Genomic DNA, 15,672 nt, shown 5'->3' on the forward strand with positions numbered 1-15,672 from the left:
CAAATATATAAAAGCTCATCGTTCATTAATATTTAGCTTTTAACACTCAAATGGATTTATCTTGTAGATACAACATTTCCTAATGGATGCATGCTAAATTTATGTATTAACAGTCACAATGATAACAAATTTTCACATATGAAGTTCCAAGATGGTAATCATCCATCACTGACTGAAACCAGTCACCACTTATCGAAAATTGGTATTACGCCAAGAATGGAATTCTTTAATCTTTACTCGATCACTGTCATACTCCAAAGTGATATAATACTGTAACACATATTTCTGAAGTCAGAGTGGTTAAATTATGAATGTAACTGTCATGCGACACCTTGAAACATTCCTTTGCTTTCTGCTAAGAAGTGTTCTAAATATCTTGAGCGTGTGCTTGCTACTGAGGAAGTCATTGGGCTCTTTTTTCCTTACTCTATACCATGAATCTTAATAATATTTATCAAAATTACAGTCCTTAAGCATATCAAAGCAGTGTAAACCAATCAACGTTTCAAAAAGTGGATATACTTATATAATAAGATGACAGAAGTTTCTGAATATTTCCTGCCTAAATATTTCAACACTCACTTTTCTTTCCATTACAGGGTTTATCTAAACTGCATCATTTCTAAGATTATATATGACCACGCAGATCAATGTGTGTGGCACTGATCAATAACTTAACACATATTACAAAATTAGTGATTAGTGCCCTTCTTAATAGCACAAATCACAAAACCATAATTGATAAGACATGGTGTGAAAAGATATGGTGTTGACGTCCAGCATGTAACGGATGATAAACACAGGTATGTCTCAGCTCCTGTATATTCCTGTACTAGCTAATCACAAATATAAGACCCCACTCAGCCATCTCTTCTGGTTGAATGTGAAATATTTCAGTCTTTGCAACTGGGTCATTCCACACCAAGTGGTCTAAAACTGAAAAAAGTTCCCACCATCATGGTCTCCAATTTTCGTCAAATTTTAACTGTAGCTTTAGTCAAGTGTTGAAGTAAGTTTCCCAAGATTTCAGGCCTCTAGCTGCAATAGCTGCTGATCTAGACCCCCTTGTCTGAAGTGTACTTAGTCCGTGTGCATGCAACATAAAAAAAATGTCATATTTGGAGTCTAATAAAATCGAAACTAATTCATAAGAATGGTTAGTAAGATGCGACCCTGTACAGTTTTTTTTGCTGATTCCAACGAAATTATGTATAACATTACTCATGCAAACCCCGGTCAAATAACTCGACTCAAAGTATACTTCAAAATTTGTCGTGACACAACGCGACAAATTTTGACCAATATTAAGACTGCAATGATTTCCTTGCAGTTGAAGATATGGACTTGAACTTTTGGCCAAGCTACATGCTTGTGCTAGACATAATGCAGCCGGATTTGCAATGATCCAGGCCATATGGTCGCCCTGCAGTATCTCTTCAAATTAGGCAGTGTCAGCACAAACGGTAAAATTTACCAAAGTTTCAAGCCAATTACTAAAAAATAGTTGGCCTGAATCTGCTTGTGAATAGTATCACCTAAAAGAGAAACTCTTGCTCTACAAGACTGACATTTGTTTTTTTTTTGCAACGCGACCATTAAGTACTCATTAACTCACATCAAAGTTGTTATATTTTGTATGCGCGATGCACTAATTTTTCTTCATTTCTAGGAATTTGAATCTTAATAGTCGCTTAGAATTACTGATATAATTGGATATTTCATTCGTGTTTTATTCAGTGATTGGCCAGTGAGAGATGTCAGAAGTTAATGAAGAAGAAGAATCGTTGGCCCCCTGTTCAATTGGAAAAGATGCTGCTGCATCGAAGTGCCATGTTATCTTCTATGCTAAGAAGACTGGATTCAAAGCGTTTAGTGATTTCACAGAATAAGACCAGAAATTGCTTGTTTCGCGTTCAGAAGCCAAACTTGACGAAAATTCCATCATTTGCTTCCACCATGAAGCCCTCTTCCTACATGAATATCAAGCGATGCAAAAGAAATGTTGCAATCCATTCAAGAAGAGGAATCACAATGTAAAAGCTGGACTTAGACTGCTTGATAATGAAACAGCTGCCAAACTTTGCCTGTTAAAGAAAAAAGAAGTGATTGATATAAAACCTGGTCAGAAGCTTTGCCCTCGCTGCATGTCGGCACTGAACCAAAAGCTAGAAGATTCATCATCACTATCAACCCAATCTGAACAAGATTTCACAACGGATGAAACTGAACCAGCCATCAACAAAAGTTTATCATTTATTGGTGCTTCACCATTGAAAAGAAGACAACTAAGTAAAAGAGATAAGCAAAGCTATGCAAAAAGAAAGATCTTGGATGCACAAAGTTTAATTGGGAATCAAATTGCTGCTGCTGTAGGAATCAATTACGATGAACAGCCAAGTTCAAGTAAAAGTCGCCCATGCAATAATTGTGCAGATCTTGATAATCTTATAGAAGAGTTGAAAGAAAAATGTAAAGTGTCAAATCGTAGGACAAAAGTTCAAATATTGACCTTGGTTCCAAGAAGCTGGACAATTAAAGATACGACAACAGCATTTAATGTATCAGAAAGAATGGTAAAGCAAGCGAGAAAACTGAAGAATGAGCAAGGTGTTCTAGCTTTTCCAGCAAATCGGCAAGGAAGGAAGCTTTCAGATGAAGTTGTTCAGAAAGTACATGACTTTTTTCAAGATGACGAATTCAGCAGACTTTGTCCAGGGAAGAAAGACTGTGTGCCTGTGAGAATTTCAGGAACAAAGGTGTACAAGCAAAAGCGGTTGTTGCTTTGCAATTTGAAGGAAATGTACGTGTCTTATCAGAAGCAAAATGGACCAGAAATTGGCTTCTCAAAGTTTTGCGAGCTTAGACCAAAATGGTGTGTTACAGTTGGCTCTGCTGGAATGCACTCAGTTTGTGTCTGTACAATACACCAAAATGTCAAGCTTATGCTCACTGGTGCATCAATCAATGAAGACTACAAGGAAATTCTTAGCAAAGCTGTTTGCAGCTTGGAAAACAAGGATTGTATGCTTCATCGTTGTGAAAACTGCCCTGGTCCAGAAGGTGTAGAAGCAGTTATTGCAACATATTTTGAAGATAATGACCCTGAAGAACTGATTGAGTACAAACAATGGATTCATACCGACAGGGATACTTTAGAAACAAAGCAGCTTTCAACAGAAGAGTATGTTGAAGATATTGCAGCAAAAATTTGGAACCTGTCTTGTCATCACTACATTGCCAAGCATCAAAGCCAGCACCTGAAAGCTCTCAAAACTGATTTGAAAGAAGGCGAATTCATAATACTAATGGATTTTGCTGAAAACTATTCATTTATTGTTCAAGATGCAGTGCAAGGCTTTCACTGGGAAAACAGTCAAGCAACAGTTCATCCATTTGTAGTCTACTACTGTGAAAACGAAGAGGTGCAATGTGTGAATCTTTGTGTTATTAGTGACTGCCTTCGACACGATACGATTACTGTCCATGTTTACATTGGAAAAGTAATCAATTACCTGAAGATGCAATTTTCCAAAATAAGCCACATCCACTACTTCAGTGATGGTTCAGCTGCACAATATAAGAATTTCAAGAATTTTCTCAACTTATGCTATCACAAAGAAGATTTTGAAATAACAGCAGAATGGAATTTCTTTGGAACAAGCCATGGAAAGTCGCCTTGTGATGGCATTGGAGGCACAACAAAACGGTTGGCAGCAAGAGCAAGTTTGCAACGTCCATATGAAAACCAGATTCTAACACCCAAAGATCTTTTCAACTTCTGCAATGATAATATCAATGGAATCAAATTCTTTTTCATCAGCAAAGAGGAAGTTGAAGAAGAAAAAGCTTCTCAAGAAGAAAGATTCCTGCAAGGGCACACTCTAGCTGGCACAAGAGAAAACCACCATTTTTTGCCCATTGATATGACGACAATTAAGGTCAGTAGAGTTTCTAATGATGCGACATCTTTTTTGGCCAAAATTAGTGCTGCTGAAGTAGTAGTTCAAGTCATGGATCTTCAGCCTGGGCAGTATGTTGCTTGCATTTATGAAAAGAAATGGTGGATTGGAAACATCGTTGAAATCTCAGTCGAACAGAAAGATGCTTTCATAAGCTTTATGCATCCTCATGGTCCTGCAAGTTCATTTTATTGGCCCTTAAGACGTGATACTTGCTGGATTCCAGAACAACTTATCATTGGTGTTATTCCAGCTCCATCAGTGACATCATCTGGTCGGCAATACAGTTTTCCTGAAAGCATTCTCTTGCAAATCAACGATGCTTCCAGAATGATGAAGTAACTGAGGAAGACAGGCTTGGGAACCTGCATAAAGAAACCCACAATCAGGCTTGGGATCCTGTGGTAAAGACACCCTGTAATCAGGCTTGGGAACCTGCAGTAAAGATACCCACCCGTGGCTGTTACTGCATGGCTATCGGGCGTGGCCCCTATGGCGATGGGGATGCTGGTTTTATTGTGATAACCAGTAATGGCTCAGCCATCATGGACCAACGCAGGGCACTGCGCACACAAAATATAAGATACTTTGACCTGAGTAAATAAGCACTTAATGGAAGCGTTGCAAAAGAAAAATATATCCATCTCGTAGAGCAAGAGTTTCTCTTTCAGATGATACTATTCACAATTAAATCCAGGCTGACTATTTTGTAGTAATGGGCTTTGAACTTTGGTAAATAAAGCCATTTGCGCTGACACTGCCAAATTTGAAGAGATTTTGCAAGGCGACTATAAAGCCTGGGTAGTTGGAAATCCAGCTGTATTATGTCCAGCACAAAGATAAGACTTGGTAAAAAGTTCAAGCCCGTATCTTTATCTGCAAGGAAATTATTGCAGTCTGAATATTGGTCAAAATTTGTCGCATTAAGTCACGACAGAATTAGGGGTACACTTTGAGTCGACTTGTTTGACCGGATTTTGCATCAGTAATCTTATAATTAATTTCGTTTGAATCAGCACAAAAAACTGTACAGGGTCTCATCTTACTAACCATTCTTATGAATTGGTTTCAATTTTATGAGACCCCAAAAATGGCATTTTGTCTGATGTCGCGCGCATGCGAACTTACTACCCTTCAGACAAGGGGGTGTAGATCAGCAAGTATTGCAGCTAGAGGCTTGAAATCTTGAGAAACTTAATTTAGCACTTGACTAGTGCTACAGATAAAATTTGAAGAAAATTGGAGACATGATGGTGGGAAGGTTTAGACCACTTGGCATGGAATGACCCAACTGGAACACACGATATGTAGTTCTCAGTGCATCCAAAATGTAAATCACATTTCTCATTTTTTGTAAGATTAAATTGGATGAATTTGTTCTCTCAATAAAAAGATGCTTACAACTGAGATTAAATATCTAACGAACAACAGCATCACTGGAGTCACTTTGTTTCCATTTCTGCTATCCGTATGATTAATCATTAAATCAGCAGAAACAAATCTGATGGTTGACTCCATATACCAATTGTCACACTTTACAAGGAAAGGTCCCCAATGGTGAGATCAACTTCCTGAAACCAACTATACAGAGATGTACGTTAAGGTCCCAGATATCACACCCTGCAACCATTCAGCCTAGTGGCCCCTAGTTTGCGAATAAATAATAATAACAATAATAATAATAATCTGAATTTTGTGTGATGCTCTACAGCTTTAAGAAAGAAATATTAAACAAATTTGTTGTGTAGTATAATGATTACAATACAGTCTCCACATGCGAAGTGTTGTGGGTTCGAATCTTGTGAAGTGCTCTGAATTATTTTATTTTTTATTTTATTTTTTTCAAATTCTTACTGAAATGACTGATTTTTTTCACGATATTGGTTTAAATGTAATTTTTTTTATTTTTATTCATTTGTGAAATCATCTTAATAACAGTGTTAATTTTTTCAGTTTGTTTAATTTTTTCCCATCATTCTTTTTACACTTTAAATCTTTGTGCAAGTGAACTTAATTACTTTCATTTGTCTATCATCATTTGAAAATGGCGATCTATCGGGGGTAAAACCAATTTATTTATACTGAATGTGCAACAGTATCAAAAAAGCATTTTTCATTCAAGATATACCTATTTTGGGTGGTAATGCTCATACAAACATTTAAAACATAAATTCCTATTCCATTAGGGACAAAATAATGCAGACGAAAATTTAAACAAAATAAGGGATGGTAATCAAAATGAAATTCAAGGAAAATAAGGAATAGAAACAAGACTGCAATAACATGGATGAAAATGTAGGACGATAAAATGCATGAACAAAGAGCCAAAGTGAAAAAATATGATAGGAAGAAAAATGAGAGCAGATGGAAAATGCATACAATGAGGAAAATGGTGCGACAGGAATAGAAATTTTTAAAAAAGTACATTTTAAACCAATTAATAGAATATAAGTAATGACCAAAGTCATTTTGATAAAGATTTAAGAATAAAAAATTTCATAGCACCTGATGAGATTTGAGCCCATAACCCTTGCATATAAGGACCACGCCTTCACCAGTTCACTACGCATCCAGTCCATAGGCCATTCCTTGTTTATAGATGTAACGCTCACATGAAATTCTGAAATTTTTAACCATTGATTCATCACGAACACAGCCCACCATAGTGAATGGCTGGAGCTTTTGGTATCTGGGAACTTGACCTATATTACCATATAGATGGTTTCAAAATTTCTATCCCACTGCTGAGGACCATTCGTTGAAAGTTTCAAAAAGTTCTTGGTACACAACCGAAATATTTGATAATAGTGAACAAATGCACTGTCCAAATTTTATACATGGCCTGTCCTGAAGGGAAATTTCAATGACAGATTTTCAAAATCTTTCCCCACCTGCAATCCAATGGCATACAATCTATTACATCAATTCAATTCTCTCTCTCTCTCTCTCTCTCTCTCTCTCTCTCTCTCTCACACACACACACACACACACACAAACACAAACTCGAGGGGTGGGGGGGGGGGGGGGCAGGAGAGGGAGGGGGGATGGAAGGGAGGGGGGCTATGGAAGTATGATCTTCCTAGGAGGATTCTTACCCCATGTTGCTTGGATATATCAACAACTGTGGAGCTCCATCGTAATTCACTAGCTCTCACCATAAAGGCATCCCATCACATATTCTTTTCGTCGTAATTCTGACTGAAGCCGGAAATAGAATTTGCATTACCTGTTATTTAGAAACTTATTTAACGAAATATTAAGTACACTACTGGCCTTTAAAATTGCTAAACCAAGAACAATTGCAGATGGTAAACAGGTATTCATTGGACAAATATATTATGCTACAACTGACAGGTGATTACATTTTCACCAATTTGGGTGCATACATCCTGAGAAATCAGTACCCAGAACAACCACCTCTGGCCGTAATAACGGCCTTGATACACCTGGGTATTGAGTCAAACAGAGCTTGGATGGTGTGTACAGGTACAGCTGCCCATGCAGCTTCAACACGATACCACAGTTCATCAAGAGTAGTGACTGGTGTATTGTGACGAGCCATTTGCTCGGCCACCATTGACCAGTTGTTTTGAATTGGTGAGAGATCTGGAGAATGTGCTGGCCAGGGCAGCAGTCAAACATTTTCTGTATCCAGGAAGGCCTGTACAGGACCTGCAACATGTGGTCATGAATTATCCCGCTGAAATGTAGGGTTTCGCAGGGATCAAATTAAGGGTAAAGCCATGGGTCGTAACACATCTGAAATGTAACGTCCACTGTTCAAAGTGCCATCAATGCGAACGAGATGTGACCGACACATGTAACCAATGGCACCCCATACCATCACGCCGGGTGATACGTCAGTATGGTGGTGATGAATACACGCTTCCATGTGCATTCCCCGCGATGTCGCCAAACACAGATGCGACCATCATGATGCTGTAAACAGAACCTGGAATTTTTTTAAAAAACCCCGTTTTGCCATTCGTACACCCAGGTTCGTCATTGGGTACACCACCGCAGGTGCTCCTGTCTGTGATGCAGCGTCAAGAGTAACCGCAGCCATGGTCTCCGAGCTGATAGTCCATGCTGCTGCAAACGTCGTCTAACTGTTCGTTCAGATGCTGGTTGTCTTGCAGACGACCCCATCTGTTGATTCAGGGATTGAGACGTGGCTGCACGATCTGTTACAGCCATGTGGATAAGATGCCCGAGATCTTGAGTGCTAGTGATACGAGGCCGTTGGGATCCAGCACGGCATTCCGTATTACCCTCCTGAACCCACCGATTCCATATTCTGCTAACAGTCATTGGATCTCGACCAACGCGAGCAGCAATATCGCGATACGATAAACTGCAATCGTGATAGGCTACAATCCGACCTTTATCAAAGTCGGAAACATGGTGGTATGCATTTCTCCTCCTTACACGAGGCATCACAACAATGATTCACCAGGCAACGCCGGTCAACTGCCGTTTATGTACGAGAAATCGGTTGGAAACTTTCCTCATGTCAGCACGTTGTAGGTGTTACCACCGGTGCCAACCTTGTGTGAATGCTCTGAAAAGCAAATCATTTGCATATCACAGCATCTTCTTCCTGTCGGTTAAATTTCACGTCTGTAGCACGTCATCTTCGTGGTGTAGCAATTTTAACGGCCAGTAGTGTATATACTCGCATTCATGCCTAGAGGATACCAGAGATAACGATCACACAAATAAATGATGGCTCTCCCTGTCACTGATCTAGGAGGGATGTTCAGTAAGTAATGCAACACATTTTTTGTTTTGTTTTTGAAAGCAGTTTGGTATTCAGGATTCCAGTACAGCACATTATTCCCCATTCTTTTGGCTGCAGATCTCAATTTTTCAATAGAATCGCCGCTCACTGTGACAACTTACGCCACCTTACTAGGAGGACCTGAGGACCTGTATGCTCGCATGGCACCACTGTAGTGGTCGAATTCGGAGTCAACGTCTTGCTGCATCAATAATTTCCCCATCATGTACGTACTGCTCCCCGAGAAGTGCACATTTCACTGGGCCAGACGGATGGCAATCAGAAGGTGCGAGATCCGTACTGTAGCTTGGATGAGGAAGAATTGTCCATTGAAGTTTTATGAGCTCCTCTGGCGTGCGCATACTTGTGTGATGCTTTGCGTTGTCATGGAGAAGGAGAAATTAATTTGCATTTGCAGCTACAAACATCCTGAAGTCGTTTCTTCAGTACCCTGACGGCTGTAGCACGTCATCTTCGTGGTATAGCAATTTTGATGGCCAGTAGTGTCTAAATATGTGTAGTGTGTAGTATTTTTAGGAAGTTTTGGGTCTCTATTTCAAATGTGAGACGAAAAAGTGCGTGGTACTTAAAAATATATCTACACGTTTCCCCTTTCACAATGCACATGGATGCATGTGTACATTATGTCAAATTTTTTCACTCCTGTTGCCCCAGAAAAAGAACAAAATTCATAATACATTAAGTACCTGCAATAAAAACTCACAATTTATACAACCAAAGTTATTCTGCAAAATCTCTTATGACTGCAGCAAGTCACATATCAGTAGTGCTGAGTTATGGAAAAACAATAAAGAAAGATAGCAATAAAAAATTGTGTGCTAGACTAGGGAGCAGCAAAACTGGCAGCTTGGAGGGGTACATCAGTTCTGCCGTGACCCGTATCTTCTCTCGGTTTCTAAGTGCCAATGAGAAGCCTTGTACGGAATCCAGCTTGGGCGATGACAGTACATACTGTTTCTGCAACAGATGACTTCCAGACAGCATTTTATGAAGTAATAACTACCAAACAAACACTTATACTTAACAGCATTTATGTGACATCTCTGCAGTTCATTCATGTTTTGCTGCTACCCAGCATTCACTCATGTGATCGCTGTGTGAAAGAGTTTTACATTTGCAAAGATAGTCTTGATTTTCATAGCATAGTACAGTGTGTCTCAAAAAGAATGATATGATTTTAAAGCACATTGCAAAAAAACTTGCCACAAACATGAGATGAATTGCAAGATACTCCCAAAATGTTTTAGCTATGCAATTACAAATGCTCCGTGCGTTCACCAGCAACAGCATAGCCAACACTTGACGGTAGCTCAATTCATCAAACTTTACACAATGTTTCCGCTTTCACAGGAAGTTATGGCGGCTGTTCTTCACTTCTTATATGAACACACTTTCCTTCACATATACCCTGAAGAAGAAGAAGAATCACATGGGATCATACCCAAGGATCTTGGAGGCAAAGAATGCAGGGCAGTTGCTCAGGATCCTGTGAGCCTTATCCAGCACTGAGCTATCTTCAAATGCTTTAGAATTGTCTTTTTCCACAACTTCAAGACAATGACTTCATTTTCCAACAGGGTGAAGCCCCACCCCATTGGCACAACACCACACATCAGTTTCTCAATTGCACTATGCCTCAATGCTGGATATGTGAAGAAAATTCTGTTCATCTCTTTTTACTTTGGAACACGGAAGAAGTGAAGAACAGAACAACAGTCGCCACAGCTTCTGTAAACGCAGATACAGTGTGTACAGTTTATGACGAATTTCGCTACTGCGTTCGTGTTGCTCTTGGTGGATACACAAAGCATTTGTAATAGCATAGCTACAACAAAGGATTTGTAAGTATTTTACAATGAATTTCATATCTGTAATATGTTTTTATCAATAAATAAGAAGTTTTGAAATCAGGTTATTCTTTGTGAAACACCCTGTATTATTTTTGTTAGGGAGTTATGATGACCGAGTTTAAAAGATATACAGAGCCAAAGACAGACAGGCAGTCAAACAAATTTCTTTGTGACATTGAAGGCAATGTAAGAATAGAGAAAATCTTGATGACGCAACATACTACAACAGCACAGTCAGGGTGTTTTACTATGAACTGTACACAGAATATCTGCACAAACACGAGTAATTGAAACTTCTGGTCAAGAAATGAAGCATAAATCTGTGAGGAAAGATAGTAGTGGAGGAAGAACTGTCAGCGATTTTGGTGACTTCCAGAAAGACTCTCTCTACCATACTGTATTGCAGTTTTACAATTGTGGTTAGCATCCTACAAGAGAGAAGGCGCAGATGTTTCACATGACAAGACTGCTTTCACAAGTGGCCATCATTCTAGTGCAAGAATTCTGAAAATCTTTGCGGTTCAGGTACAGAATATGAAATGATGAAGGCACATTTCTGATGAAGAGATCCAATATTGTAGCGGCTAGGGCAACTTTTCTGAGAAAAATGCTTAACATCTGGAAAGAAAGTAATCACTGCCCTATTATTTACCTTGATGAAACCTGGCTCACATCTGGCAGGATTCAAGGGACGATGGCAGTTTCGTGTGTGTGTGTGTGTGTGTGTGTGTGTGTGTGTGTGTGTGTGTGTGTGTGTGTGTGGGCGCGCGCGCGCTTGAAAGATGGGACTGAAAACAAAGTGAGCAACCATAATCACTACTTCTTTAACCATCTGTTCACTGCACAACAGCTTCTAAACTTGGTATAAAAAATAAATAAAAAGAATGCAGTCCGTATCACACAGTCATTTATTAAGAACGTGACCAGTTTTGGTTTCTAGTAGTAGGCCATTTTCAGATAATGCACCATCCAGATGATGGCAACTACACATCGAACAACTGTGCTGACCCCAGTAACAAAACGATGAGTAGTTCTGCGACTGGAGTCAGCACAGCTGTTCCAAGCTTTGGCATCATCAGCCGAGTGGTGCAGTATCTGAAGATGGCCGACTATGAAAGGCCGAAAGCAGTCATATTTTTAATAAATGATTGGCAATCAAAAATGGTTTTTTTTGCAAGTTTATTTAACTGAGAGATAACTGTTAAATCCCAACAATGTTATCTAAAATTATGATAACAGTTTGTCATTGTATAATCAATTAACTCCATTTCTTTGTATGCAGCCCACATGCATAAAAGTAATGCTATAAGATAATTAATCTAGGTAATGCGACTTATTTTACACAATCTATATTTACTATTTTTGTAATTTTGCCATGCAATAATGGAATCTTACTGATATTTTATTAACTGTCCATTAAAAACAGTTTAACTCCGAACTAGAACACATCTTGCGAATTAAGTAGCTACACAATCATATTTATAAACCTACCTGACATACGAGGTGGATCCACATCACGAATTGCCACAATTCGACGGTGATCATCAACTGGTGGAATGATGGCACGTTCTGTGCTCGCCTGCATAATTTCCTCGCGTGCAAAAATTGGGCGAGAACCCTCACCTAGCACCACAAATATTATCATTTCAAATAAAGTTGGATAATGCTGCAAAGACTTATAACTATCCCCCCATACTGAACTTTGTGACTGTTAAATAGGCCACATCAAAGGCATAATCTGATAAACTTATGGACAGAAACTGAAGTTATGTACAGTACATTCAAAAATGAAAAATTGAGTCCATGAAGCTAGAAGTGGCCAAGATTCAGGATACTCAATATTTTTAAAAAATGTGGTAATGTTTTTTGCATACCAAATAAAGTTTTATTTGAAATTTGGAAGCAAATAGAAGCAGTGAATGTTAAGGTATGTAATACTAAACAACAAAGCAGATACCAAGTGTAGCATGTACAGTGAAAGTAAGAATCTATAAACTGAGTGTTTCAATAGGACAAGGAGAGAAATTATCCAAAGCATAATAAATGTGACAGCAGTGTGCAGCAAGTGAGCACAAAGTATTTTTACGACATTGCACAGGTAAGTAAGAAGCAGCTCCCATAAACAAAGCTGAAATGAAGTGTGTTTACAAGAGATGATACAAAAGAAAAAGCAAGTGGAAAAAAAGGAGATAAAAAGAACACAAGATAGCTGCTTACAAGCAGATAAGACAGCAGTACTTCATGGTAATACTTCCTTGGAAGTCTAGAGAAATTTTTGACTTGTTCAGTATGCAATCAAATAAGCATTTCTAAATCAAAGACTGCTAATCAACATGCCAAATGCCAACAGTTCATCCACCTCTCTCTCTCTCTCTCTCTCTCTCTCTCTCTCACACACACACACACACACACACACACACACACACTTATAAGCAAACAATGCAATACTTGCTCTATTTAGTGTTAAAAAATCCAAGTAACTTACCAGACACAAATGTGTTACATTCAGCTCAGTAAAACCATAAAGCACTTCCAATACAAGTGTAAATGCAGCAAGATGATCCTGCATCTAACCCCATACACTATGTAGTGCAAAGAGTTGCTTGAAGTTCAAAATCAATTGAGAGTAAGTTCCGCAAGGGACTCCTGCAAATACCCTGAGGTGCACTAGCACCACATTCCAGTGCAAAAGCAAAGACAGTGCGCTTGTCTCATGCTCTACCATGCATCATGCTCTCCAATGAAGACAATTCATATGAATCACAAAAACCACAAAAGCAGCTGAAATTTAGTGGTCAATGACATGCATCATAACCAAGCTGGTCAAAATAGTGTGTACAGCTGTGCTAAAGAAGTTTTAATCAAGCATCTGTAATACTGAACTGCTTTAAATATTAACTTCACATTAACCAAATTTGAGCTTTTAATAGTAGCGATCAATGTTCTTGGTACTTAACAATCACTGCAAAAAAATAATGGCAGATAATACCAATAGAAGGACCAATAACCAAGCAAGGTGTCAAAAGCAATGTCACTACCACATTTTTCTGTTTTATTTTTACCCTACTTGGGAAAAAACTTACATATAAACTGGCACCAGATTGTCCTGTGTTGCATAATCATCAAATAAATGTTAACACTTGGGACTTGTACATAATTCAATGATAGTGGTTATGTGAATCACTTTCAACCTCAGAACTTTAGACAGAAATACTATGAGAACACGCGCGCGCACACACAAACACAGAGTTGTTATATTTCATATCCACAGTAGGTCCTTACAACAACAAAGAATTCATAAATGCAGAATATGTATAAGGTCACACCCACACACGAGCAAAGGTTAAGAATAGGTTATTAAAGCAATAGGGGGAAAGCTCAGCAGCAACAACAACAACATTATTTGAAGTGTATGATTTTGCCATTTATAAATAACTGACATTTTGACCATTGTTACAGGAAACTTTCAGTGCGGTGACCTGCAGCCTGCTATCAACAACTGAAACATCAGTTAGTTTTTAGTACACATCATCAATGAATGGTTACACATTTAAATGTTGTTTCAGAATCCAATTCCAGCCACAAAAGCCTATGCCCACTACAACTGAACAGTTATAAAATTTTACTGTTCATTGGTCACATGTCACAATAAATTGTCAGGACAGAATGCTGCAAATTGTTAGCTTGATACTGGAAGCAAAATGTCTCTCACTTTCAAGCCTAAAACTGAACCAAAATGCAGATATGGAAATGGAAGCACCAAGAGGTTGTGTTATCTCTATACCTATTAATAACGTTGCTCTCACTTGCGTGCATGCACGCATAGACAACACGAGATCGAAAGTGTTTGGTTTTCCACAAAGAGCATGTGGATTATAGAGCTTAAGAACATCCCCATCCCAACCTCATCATTTCATGAAGAATGATAAGGAACTTCTGAATGTTTTGACCCCTAGATGCCAATCTCTGGCCAAACTGCAAACAAATGCATAAAGCAGCAAATCTCCAAATTTCTCTTCATACACAAAATATGAGTACCGTAATATTTGAAAATAGATGAAGAGCTAAAAAAAACAGTGAACACAATGTAAACTTATCACAATGCAACATTACACTGTGATTTCATCCTGATGATTTTAATACACTGTTAATCATGATTAATGTGTTTCTTAAACACCGAAGATTGTTTTTCTCACAACACTGTGCTGACTTTTTTTTCCAAATGAAGTGTGAAAGTTTCACCTTTTATCAAACTGTGCTCTAAAAACCACACATATCTAGAAGACAACAAAGAACAGAGTCCTGCACATTGCCTCACTGAAAGATTTTAAATGTATATACAAGACACACATATTGTAGAAACTCATCTTGAACACAACAGCAATTCTAGAGTTTATAATAATGATGTCACAATTATTACAGAAAAATTGTGAAACACCCTAGCTTTGCATCAGTAGTACTTGTCTAGCACAGCAGTAATCTTGTTCATAGACCATTTGTAAAGTTATGATCGAAATTCAGAAAAACACCATTAGGCAACTGAATATAATTACTTTCACATAACTTAGACAATTTAAGAAGTGTGTGGATGGAAAGTTCTCAGAAGGCATGAATGTTACTGTTACACATTTAATTGACATTTAGAGAGACCATCTCATGGCGATGATCAGAGATGTGAGCTACCGCACCGCCTGGTGCATTAGTACAAAACACCCTCTCTCACAGAGCATTAGTACGAAGCAAACTTTGCCATGCAACAATGGTACAGCATGCTGAATGAGCTACTGCAATTCCAAAGTGTTCTGCCATTCACCACTAGATGACAATGGCATTATTTTCACAGCGATGAGGGAATTGAATCCACAATAGTTCACCCAATTTGCACAAAATATTTAGGTATTATAATATATATATAAACCTTCCTCATAAATCGGTCTATTAGTGAAAATCATATCAAAATCCATCCAGCAGGTTTCTGAAATTACCCCAAACAGCCAGATCTATGGTAAGGGGTTTTTAATTTGTATATTTAACGATAGAATATAGAAGGTAGATACGGATC

General features: G+C 38.4%; 1 protein-coding gene across 5 annotated transcripts in view; it reads right to left on the bottom strand.

The window, feature by feature from the left end:
- The window catches only part of LOC124596230 (serine/arginine repetitive matrix protein 1-like), a 181,303-nt gene that overhangs the window by 55,664 nt on the left and 109,967 nt on the right, over window positions 1-15,672 (bottom strand). For all 5 annotated transcript variants that reach the window (XM_047135293.1, XM_047135290.1, XM_047135289.1 and 2 more), the window contains one exon: window positions 12,102-12,233. In XM_047135293.1, the coding sequence (XP_046991249.1) occupies window positions 12,102-12,233 (132 nt within the window). The remainder of the gene's footprint in view (window positions 1-12,101; window positions 12,234-15,672) is intronic.

Source organism: Schistocerca americana, chromosome 2 (assembly GCF_021461395.2).
Source record: "Schistocerca americana isolate TAMUIC-IGC-003095 chromosome 2, iqSchAmer2.1, whole genome shotgun sequence".
Taxonomy (NCBI): Eukaryota; Metazoa; Arthropoda; class Insecta; order Orthoptera; family Acrididae; genus Schistocerca; species Schistocerca americana.